The sequence below is a fragment of the Synchiropus splendidus genome, chromosome 9 (genome assembly GCF_027744825.2).
Source record: "Synchiropus splendidus isolate RoL2022-P1 chromosome 9, RoL_Sspl_1.0, whole genome shotgun sequence".
NCBI classification, from domain to species: domain Eukaryota; kingdom Metazoa; phylum Chordata; class Actinopteri; order Syngnathiformes; family Callionymidae; genus Synchiropus; species Synchiropus splendidus.
In genome coordinates, this window is record NC_071342.1 from 21,968,998 (window position 1) to 21,980,575 (window position 11,578).

Consider the following 11,578-nt stretch of genomic DNA (forward strand, 5'->3'; position numbering starts at 1 on the left):
TGGCTGTGAGTGTGTGGGAAGAGGAGCGCCGCACACCACAGAAGACAATCTACAGTGGAGTGGAGAGAAAGAATGTCAGCCAATCCATGTGATCTGCTCACCTTGGTTGCTCCTCAACACCTTCTAACTGTCATGATTTCATGGCATCACATCGCCCACCACTTTCCCACGACATCCCTGGTTGGAAAACGCTGCTCTAAGGCAGTGAATGGATTCACAACACCAACGTTGTTTGTGGTATTCACCAAACAAGTTAAGCATAACTTCCCAGATAAAAAAAAGACTTGCTAACCCATAATCATATCAGAGAACCAGCAGAAACAGTGCTTCCTGGCTCAATCCACACAGCTGAGTTGAATACTCACTAGTGGGGCAATGAAAGACCCCTCCTGGATCAGGTGAGACGCCACCAAGTGTAGCTTTAAGGTACTACACATGCAACTGAGAACATCTTCAGAAAAATGGCTCTTCCAACTCCATCAGCATAAAAGCTACCCACGCAAGTCTTCTGTGATCCTAAATGTGCGAGAGTTGGGGGAAGGCATGGGCACAGTTTGCCCTCTAGGGGTGCTCAAGAAGCAGCCCCATTTCCCTGCATGAAAAAAGGGCACCCCCGTTTTTTGGAGCCACTTTTTAAGTTACTCTCTCATCAAGTCATCGCCGTGTTTGGTATCAGACGGAGAATTTACATGAGAATCGTTACCACATATTTGTGGGGAAGTGACCAACATGTAATGTTCTGAAATGTAAAACTTATCGCTGGTCGAAAAGCGGCTCGCAAGTCGCTCACCATGAGTCTGATGTTCAGGAATGTTGAAGGAAGCAGTCTCAGTCGCGTCAAAGCAGGTTTCATTTCAAACCCTTCACCACCAACAGACGTTTCTAAGATCCTAGTGTTGCCATCAGTTTTGCTGCTTCCAACAGGAAGGGCCTTCACAGCAATGGCAGAGGAAGAATAAATCATTCATTTCCAACCATGAGGAACGAAACGGTATAAACCAGAAATAAAACCAGAGTATACATTTTTCATCTCAGTAAAAGCCCGGCTGCGCTCTCGGCTGCACTCAGGTCTTCAGCAAGGTCGTACCAGAGAGAAAAAGATGCTTCATCTTTGTCCACTTCGCTCCGAAACGTCAGCCTTAAAAGCAGTGACATTTCTCTTCAGCTGCACTTGTGCGGAGCTTTATTTCTGTCACATTCCTGCGCCTGAGGAAGAAAAAAAAAATGTGTGCGCACGCTGACTTCCAGCTGACTCTCTCTCTGCCGTCGATAAAGCTTTCAGCAGGTTGATCGTGTCACGGCGCTAGCAACTCAGAAGAACACCAGATGCCACATCGCATCATGTGTTTCAACACATCATTTTGCCCAAATAAACAATGTACAGAAAAGACAATACATTTGAGCATTTGCTTCTTAACCACGTGATGGGGCACAACACATTGAACATTGGCCAAACTATAAAGTCTCTCAGCTGTTGAGTTTGTTTTGTCTTTTCATTTGTGCTGACAACATCTAACCACGACATCACATAAGCTACTGGAACTGACGTTAGCACAGCCAAGCTAACTCAAGCTGCAGATCAGCAGTGTGAACCACCGCAGCTCATTTGCACCAAGCGTTATGTGGTAAAGGTTGTGTATATATATCACAACTATTGCTCGACTGATAGCATCAACATATGGTGTGTTAATGTAAGAGCCGCAGCCGGGCAGGTGGGGGGGTGTCCGAACACGAGCACTTTGTCTGACGGATGCCGCGGATTACACCCACGACAACGTCGCATATTTTGAATGTCTGACAATCTACATACATTTTCGTCTCATCTCATCAACGAAATATGTTCGTCATTGCTGACTGTTCCGCACCAGGCAACATGGCCGTCCACCTGACACCACTCTCTGTTAGCACCTTCCACGGCACATCAACTCCCCAGGCATAGCAGCATGCTTTCAACCAGTTTCCTAGTACCACGTCACTTTTCACCAGCCGCCACATCAAGCGGCACCTTCCACCACGACGCTGGCCTGTTTTCACCACATCACTTGTCACTTTCCGCTACACTTCTTGCCCCTTTGAGCAAACCACCTCCACCTTCAGCCATGTTGCCTTCCTGCTCATGCACAACAGACACTATGTTACACACTACATTACGCTGCACATGATGGGGTTGATGGAGAATTAGCGGCCTCTAAGTGAATTGAATTGGGTATGAAAATAATGAAATGTTTGTGAAGATTGCTGACTCATGGCACGCAGCACTGCATCTGTCCCTCATCATGCTTCATTGTTTTTGACAAAGGGATATTTTCATTTTTGCATTTATTTATTTCGCGCTTGGGTTTATCTTGTATTGTATATTGAAACAGTATTTTTGTGTCGTCTGTGCGGAAATGTATATTTGGACAATGTAGTTAATTCGCTAACACCAGGTCGGCAGAGATTGCCGACTCATGGCTTGCAGCACTCCATCTGTCCCTCGCCATGCTTTGTTGTTTTTAAATAAAGAAAATGTACAAAGACCATCCACTGTGGTGATTCCTACACAACGCACGTGAGAGAACACCTGGTTTTTGGACCAGATCGCCCTGCCACCGATCAGATTTAGCTCTTTCAACCATGCTAACTGAACCTTGCCAACAAGATACTTGTCACCTTCACTCGAGTTGAGGAGCGCAGAGGAGCTGAGGCCATGTTCATCATCATGTGGGCACGAAAAACACACTCGCAGATTTAACATGTACCTTCAACACTCACTGCCAGAGCGATTCCTGGAAAAAACTCCATCTGAGCTAAACACATACTGAACCTGTCACAGAGTGGAGCGACGGGTTTTCACACTTTCACTCCAGGAAAAAAGGCTGGAGGGAAACGGCGAGCGCTGCTTTACATTTAACCTCTCCTCCTCTCTTCCCCTCACAGGCCGCCTCCTCCACGCCTCCCCCACTCTCATTTGTCCAACCCCACAAAGTCATTATGGTAATTGCTCACAGGAGTTGGAGAAAATTGGATCCGATTTTTCACGTGTAGCGTTTCTCGCAGTGAAGCAAAACCAGCTGCATCATCTGTTTCGACAACGCTGTGAGTCGCTAAACAGCAACATGGAGTCTGATATTACACTCTGACCGTGTCGCATCCCTACAGCTGAGAGATTAAAGGAACAAAAATGAAGACCTTTTTCGGTGGAGGAGAGCCATTTGGGATGAAAGGATTTTAATAAAGGTGAGTGGTGTTTAAGATCTGAACCACTATCAGGTGGCTCGAACACAAATCTACTCAGGGAAACAACATGGCAGTGGACTGGCAAACAATACAGCCATTTTGCTTATCTCTTCATGACTAAATTTAACATTCCAAAACTCCTTCACCGCTCTGAATCACAACAGCAACACTGGCGTTTCTCCCCTCACAGACACACTTCCATACCTCACTCTGCATCGTTCTTCTGTTTCCGTTATTTCTGGACAATCCTTGTTTCAAGCTCTCACTGAGGAGCGCTGCACCAATCATTCCACCTCATTCTAACCTCTATCACTGTGGCAAAAAGAGACCCAGTCTCCGCAGCAAGCAGCACCGTCACCACGACTGACACTTGCCACGGCTCAAGTTTGAACTCAGCCACACATTCCACATCACGTAGTCGGCTTGTCACCATACGGGGGCGCTCACTCTACGGACAAAGCTCTTTTGGCTGAAAAAATCCAAAGAGTGAACACAAGCGAACCGAGCTTTGGCCAAGTCCACGTGAAAATCTATCCACACGTCAAGTCAGCTCCAGAGCCCGCTCAGTTTGAGTATTGGGACACACTACACTTACACGTGAACGTGCAAAACCCAGTGTTGGGGTCAAAATCGAGTGTTAAAGTGAGAAATGGGACACAGCCAAACATTCTCTTCAGCAACCCCACACAAAACCTGGATAACTGTTGGGATTTCTTCTACTGTAACTCCGAAGTCTCAGTCAAAATTGTACTTTGTCTCGTGCTACAGTAGGTTATCTGTGGATCACTGTCCCATCATCGATTCAAAAGTGCCCCTAATGTGGAGTGCAACACTTGCACCTCATCACTGTCTGGTCCTCTGCTGCAACTGCAGTATCTTGCAGTATTTTATTCATGTAGGATTTTTGCACATTAAGTTGTAGAGAAAAATGAAGTTCACACGACTCAACCTGCGTGTCCAACAAGTCAAGATTGAACAGAGTCTGGCTCCCAAACTGAGAACCCTGCTCCCCAAAATAGTCCCTCTGACTGCTGTGAAGCAGCGGAGCCGGCGGGAGAGGTTCAATTATTCAGAAAAGAGGTCTGCGGAAGAGAGGAGCCACTACAGCTGAATCAAACATTTGTGCGGTGCTGCCGTCAGCTGGATGAAAAAGCCTCCGTCTCAGCAGTCAGCTCTCACTTCATCCTCCTGATTGCTCCTTACCGGCTGAGGCGGGTTGTTTCCTCCTGCTCGGGCCAAAGCCGGCGTCAGAATAAAGACGCGTTCACTTCTAATTACCGCCGTGAACATACTTCAGCTCTCAGTGGACTGTCATACCTTTGTCCCGGTCCTTTTGCGGAACATTTTTTTCCATCATCAAGCCAAGGTCATTCTCACCCAGGGCAGATCCAGGAGGCCAAGTCTCACTCACACCGTGGGCCCCACAATGGCTCAGCACAGAAGCTACTCTGTAAAATGAGCTATTGTGAAACGTCTTTACGAATAACTCGAGCCGTATTTCTCAGACAGAGTTTAAAAGTATTAAGTTTGAAGAAGAGCAGACTCACTGCCACATGGATTAAAGAATGCCAATCTGGATCTTTTGTGAGATCATGATCACTGTTCTGGGAGTGAGGAATCCAAAACTGTAAACTGTACTGCAGACTATTGTCTTCACTGTTAAACTGAAAGTCTGGAGGAGCTCGGACTGCATCACGTGGAGGAAATAAACTCTACTAAAAGAAGAAAAACCAAGTCTTTGAAGTCAACGATGCTCCACAGAACGATGGCGGTGACCCAGAAGCTCTTGTGGGACACATCATCGCTAACGCCAAAAATGATGGGTTCAAATTGGAGGGCAGGGAAATGCATGACTGCGGAACCTTCCGATGCCGATTCCAATAAAGTGTTGGAACAAAAAAGCGGATCAATTAGAAGCAAGTAAAACGCCACCGTCGAAAGTTTCTGTGAATCCTGAGCGTTCCATTGACTTTGCGTGAAGTGCCTCTTAAGAGCCAGTTTAATGAAGTTCAAACTTCTAGAATTACGGCTGAGTGACTCCAAAGTGTCCGAGGGCTAAAATACCACGAGAGAGCCACGGGAAGGTTCCGGACACGGAAGGAAATGAAGCTGTAATTGCGTGAAGAAGCATTAAAGGAGCAGCCTTGCAGACTGTGGCACCGTATTGAATTCCCAGAGGTGGCTGAGCCGTAACGTGTCGCCTGCATAACAAACCAGCGCTGGGAATCAGCCAAAACAACCCATTTACTCTCATCTCACTGCAAAATGTCTTTCCGGCCGACTTCACGTCAGCCGAGAGTCGCAGGAGCGCGGCGCGGTTTGTTAAACATTTGCAGCGTTCCCTTCACGAGTGGGACGCGAATGACGGTTTGTTGTGTTCACTCATTACAGCCGGGGAGCAGCTGCTGCTAGCAGCTAATCCTGAGCTACGAGGGAGGCTGGGGAACCCGGCCGATAATCGGGCAACTGCTGGCCAAACACCCATTTTAGTCCAACATTTTACAGCCATTTATTGGGTTACTATCATGTTACAGTGACGCCAACCAGACACTTTCTCCGTGGACCCTCACCTGACTAGCTGTTTGACGGGGAGCGAACACAGCGTGGGGAGATGTGTTGGACACGCGTCCCAGCTGCTGCTCCACATCTGACAGGAATCCATCTGTTGCGTGAGGACAGCAGAGCTGCAAACATCTGCTAGCTCCTCACTGAGCTGCTAACATGCAACACCTCTTCTCTTCAGAAGAGCAGGTGTGTCCCCCGACTCCACCCCGCCTCACACATCTGAAGCCCTGATGGACTAAGACGATAGTTTAACTGGACACGCCGACCACTCTGCTGCGGGTTTGAACAGGAGGGCAGTTAAGGCAGAAACTTTCCACCACCTTCCCAGACCGCCGCTCTGCCACCTACTGAATCTAAACACACAGTGTGAGTTTTAAAAGTAGTTCCACAGCAGGATAGCAGATGGAAAGTGAAAGAGAACCTTGTTGTTGTTGAGCGTAGCATCAATATGGTTTGTCATCAGTAAGGTCAGGCGATGTGTGTCTACAAGACACAGAAGACTTCACCGACACCAAACGTGACAGAAATGAGGCGGCGAGACTCTTCAGTGTCAGTCCAAGTTCCCTCCTCCAGCCCTTTGAGTGATGACCCAGACGGATGAGAACCCCTTGCACTTCACAGACGCATGAGCAACATCAAATATTTAAGACATCATTAATGCCTCACTTGTCTCTGCTGGCGAAGAGGAAGAGTTTGGGCTGATATCAGCAGAGATTTCCACAACATGAACACTAGAACCGCTACAGTCTCTTCAGATGACGTGAGAAAAGAACAGGACTGCCAGCGCTCCTCCAAACCCAGGGTAACAGTGGCTCTACTCTGAGTCTCTCCTGGATGACTGACCGAGACAAAGACGATATCAAGACTGGTATCGAGACAAAACCAGGGCATTTGGTCTTCGGTCAAGACTGGTCTTAAATAGAAATCCCAAGTCTACGTAGTCCGAGACTGAGCCCCTAAAAAAGCGGTCTCGAGACCAAGACCAATCTTGAGTACTACAACACTTTGAGTTTCTCTCTCTAAGAGAGGGTCTCAACACCCAGCAGAGACTTGTTCCTGTGATCTTGTTCCTCGGCTGATGACCACAGGTGACACTTTTAGCTCAGCACTTTCTTCCCCACGACTGAAAACACTGCATCTATCCGTCTGTACATCCACTCGTGAACAGGACCCCCACATAACCTGATGTAAAGCATGTCATGTGACAGCAGGTCTGCCATCACCAAGTCCAACCTCCGACCCACCGAGTCCACATCAGGCACAGAAAGGAGCCCAGCCTCAGAGAGACAAGCGGAAGAGAGGACAGCATCGCTCTTAAACTGGCACATCAAAAGTGCTGCTTCAAAGCTGCAGGAACGTCTCTTAAACCAACATGTCACATGAGAGGCTTCAAACGCCCATGTTTGATTCCAGCCATGGATCTGTGCCGAGGAAAGATCAACATCTGCTTTGCTCATGGTGCTTGAAGACCCCTCACACGGATCCTCTCCCGCTCCCAAGTGGGGCGCTTCTGTGAGCTGCGGCTTCCTCCAAAGGTTTGGGATGTGCAGGCTGCCTCTGCAGCACATCAGTCTGAAGGCTGCGTGCACTTCCTGCAGGTGATTACCGCCACACGACAGCTTTTTATCTCTCCATGACAGGCCATTACCACGGTAATGAAACAGGCAGGAGGACAGAGAGGAGTCGCTGCGCCATCAACAAATCAAACAGATGCTCTTTCCTGTGAGCGAGGGTGAGAGACTGTGAAGGTGGAGTCTTGAAGGGGCTCCCTCTCGCTCTTTGGAAACCGGGCCTTTCTTCTTCATCAAACCACTGAGGAGCAGGTTGACTGAGAGATGAGCAGGAATGGATTCAGTTATTAAACCAGCGCTCGAGTCGCTGACCTGTTCTACTGTAAGGGTGGGTCTGAGTCTGATGCGCCCCGTGCTGTGCAGACTCGCACCTCTGCGCCGCAGGTGATGTCCTTTTTTTCTCCACAGCTGGCGGCGCTCTACGCAAAATAGCTGCTTTATGACCCACGATGAAGCGCGTCTCAATGAAGTTGTCAGCCGCACGACAACCACCACAAGCTTAACCTCCTTATTTCTCTGTCAGTTCTTAGCACTACAAGTCGTCGTCACCTCAGATGTGAACTGATGACGGCGCTGAGCCACGGCTGTAACAGAATGTGGCATTTCACAGCCAAAACTAAACATGAAAGAGTGTTGTCATGTTTGTTTTACAAGGAAAACCGGAAACTAGCTGCGTAATACGGAGCGCCGTGATTTCCACGCCACGTTGAACACAGTGAGAGAGATAACGGAAGTTCAGATCCCGACGTAAGAGGTCAGTTCCTGCACCTCCCAGCTGCTCACCTCAGTGTTCTGGGAGTTTGAGAAGTTGTTTTTGAACCATGTTGTGTGCACAGACAGCCCGACCTTTATCATGTTTGTGTGGAGTCGCGCTGTACGTGTAGTTTCCGGCATCTAGCGCCGAGTCGCTTGAAGCGAGAAGCTCACCACCCGCTGAGCAACCCGCTAAGAGCTTCCCAAAACGAGGATCGGGTGCGTGGCCAAAAGCAGACTGGCTTGTGTTCACGTCTCGGACTTCTGAGCTGAAAGAGCTTTGTCCCGAGACAGAACCTGTAGTGTGAAAGCGCCCCAAGTGAAGAAAGGCACCCTTCCACCAGCCTGAGCAGACTGAAGAACTGACCAGCAGCAACTCCGACCTCGGCTGCAGCCCGGAGTCAAATCCATAAATAGACTGAAGGCAAATTGCATATTGTGTGGAGCAGCATGTAAATGCAATCATTTAAACCAGTGCACGTCAAATAAAATCCAACTCGACCTTTAGCTTCTGCTGCAAAAGCACCATCAATTTACCTCCACTTGACTTCCACGCCGCACACACTTCAATAGCTGCAATCACCTTCAGCAATCAGCTCCTTTTAAAAGCTCACCGCGGCGGCGAGCGGCGCACCAGCGGCTCCAGATCCTCCCCAGCATGAATAAACATGATGAGGCGCCGTATCGCTTTTCTCATTTCCTGCTAGCTAATGAGTCGATTCCAGACTGGTCAATAACTCGGCGAATTTCAGCAGACTTGTGTCGTCCGCAGCTGCTCGGCTGCCGGAGAGATATCTGCTGATGCGGGACTCCTCATTCCAGGAGTTGAAATGGAAGGTTGCTGCACTGCTCACTTCAGGCTTTCAGCCCTAAACTGCAAAACATGAACAACTGGACGCCCTGTTTCCTCAGCAGGACGCCCTAAATGTCCAACTCGTAGTGTCATCGCACTGGTTTACATTAAATTGTGTTTCCGCCTGGCTATTTCACCGAAATTTGCAGATTCTTGAACCTTCACCAACCGTATTTTGGGCATCACAGTCGCCCTATATTTGTTTACCACCGTAATCTCGCGAGTCGCAACACTCGCAGCATGGAAGCGCGCTGCTACTGATGGGATGGGTTAGGGGCGGTGTTACGTGTTGGGGGCGGGGTTTTGGACGCCCTGTTTCAGAATCCTTGCTAAAGGCCTGACTCACTTCACCAGACTGTTCCAGTCCATCCGAAGGCCTTGGACGAGACTCACTGGGGTCCAATGTCCAACTACTGACTTTCACAGAGAAACAAAGGTTCCAAAACACCTTGCTCAAGTGCAGTGGGCAACATGTTTGTGGTCACTGACATCATCAAACAGGGACAGATCGCTGATGTGGACCAGTCAGCTGAAACATCACGGATCAGATCACTCTGAAGGTACAACTGTCCATTATAACACGAGCGAGGTTGAGTCTTGTAAGTGAAGTCGTCATGAAAAGTCAGTCAAGAGTTAGGTTATGCTTCAGTAGCAACAGACCTCAGCTGTCTCTCCAATCCTTCATACCCAGGTGAGAATGAAGCCTGAGCCAGCAGGACCAAGGCTCAGATCAGGACCAGCAAAAACCATCTCTCTCAGTGCACCAACGCTTCAGTTTCCCTCATATCGACCGTCCTGGTTCTGGCGGCCCACTTCTCACGACAACACTAGAGAATCCCAACACCTTGCAAATGTTTGAACAAGCGTCAGTTCTGCAGTTTTACGGCTGGTGAGCGAAAGAAAAGCACCAACATGAGATGGATGATGTCGTGCCGAGCATTTAGAGGATCTGTTGCAGGAGATGTAATAACTTTTTGGCACATGAGGAACGTCTGATGGACAGTCTCAGCTGCCAGTTCGTGTCTTCATCAAACTGAAGCTATTCAGCTCATTTTGCCTCACGAATGATCCGAGAGCAAACCAAGTCTCAGAGGGTTTTTCAAGATCTGAGGGGCCCATCTGTTCTGGAACGACTTTGAGCTTCTTCAGAAGCAGGAAAAATGAATCTGAATCCTGCACGACAGGATTGAAATTTACGCCATCTGAATTAAAAAATGAGAAAAATGAACTAGAAAGTTGGAAATGAATGACAGAAAATTCAAGTGCTGATTTAAAAAAAAAAATGAAAATTGCGACCAATAATATTAAGTTGTTTTAGTGATACTAACCGTTGATTGAGCAAAAATGAATTTGCGTTAAACATATGAAAACGCAGTGGGAACCGGATGAGCCAAGACAGTGTCGTCAGTGACCGACTGAAGTATTTTTTCTTGTCTAAACTAAACATCGCACGAGAAACGATGTTGTTCATCAATGAGGTTTGTACTGAAATGAGATGATGACGTCATACAGCCCAAAGTTTGGCGGCATCGGTACCTCCTCGAACAGCTCCAGGCTGTACGTGTTGTCGTCGTCCGCGAAGAAAACCACGCCGCGGTCGCGCCGGTTCCGGTGCTGGCGCAGCCACGTCAGACCCACGTTCCTCTGCTCCGTGGCCCGGGGCATCCCCACGCGCTTGAACCTGCGCGGCGTGAACACGTTCAGGTGCGTGTACGGGATCCCGCAGCGCGCCAGGAAGCGGGAGACCATCTCCGTGCGCACCGTCGAGTCCTCCACCACGATCCAGTGGAAGCGGGGCACCTGGCGGAAGACGTTGGCCACCCGGGTCAGCTCCGCCTTCTGCACCGGTCGGGTGTAGGTCGGGGTGATGGCGTAGATGACCGGCAGCGCGGACTGGTTGAGCGCCCTCGGAGCCGCGCTGCGGGCTCCCTCCTGCGCCGGGCTCCGGACCGTCCGTTTGGTGTCGATGTCGATCACGATGATGACGATGAGGACCCAGGGCAGGAGGATGAAGAAGCGGCTGAAAAAGACGGATTTCATGGTGAAGTTCTCCGCTCCTCACTCCGGAGTCAAGCGCATCCTCTCCAGGACCGGTGCCGAGTTCGGTTCTCCGCCCCGCGAGTCCAGTCTGGTTTGTCCGTCTGCGAAGTCCTTTTCAACTCGAGAAGACGAGTAAAGAAGATCCAGGTCCCGGCAGGACCGTTACTCCGCGGCTCCTCTGCGTCCTTGTCCTGACGGAAGACGGAGCAGGACGCTCGGAAGACCTGGGTGGTCGCTGCCTGTCCGGACCTCGGTGGAGACGCACCGACGTGAGCCGCCGAGCAGCATCACTTGGCGAGGATGGGAGGATGAAGGAGGGGAGGAGCAGGTGCAGAGGAAGGAGGAGAGGACCTGGGGAGGCGGAGTGGGAGGGGTGAGCGAGGCAGCGGGGAGAGAGAGAGAGACAGAACGGCCTTGTTATGTTCAGCATCACTGTTCGCTGAGAGACAAACGATGTCAGGAAGAAACAGTGTCGGCAGAGCCGGCCCTCCCATCAGGCGAACTCCCTCCGAGCCTGACATGACTGATGCTGTCCACAGAGCTGTGACCTTTTCCTGCCGCTAAATTGAACTGGAAC

At 49.5% G+C, this 11,578-nt stretch overlaps 1 protein-coding gene across 1 annotated transcript in view; it reads right to left on the reverse strand.

Moving 5' to 3' along the window:
- b3gat2 (beta-1,3-glucuronyltransferase 2 (glucuronosyltransferase S)) overlaps positions 1–11,302 on the reverse strand; it is a 27,471-nt gene extending 16,169 nt beyond the window's left edge. Inside the window, exon 1 of the mRNA XM_053874302.1 lies at positions 10,498–11,302. Coding sequence (XP_053730277.1) covers positions 10,498–11,001 — 504 coding nt within the window. The 5' untranslated portion in view covers positions 11,002–11,302. The remainder of the gene's footprint in view (positions 1–10,497) is intronic.
- Positions 11,303–11,578: the final 276 nt, after the last annotated feature.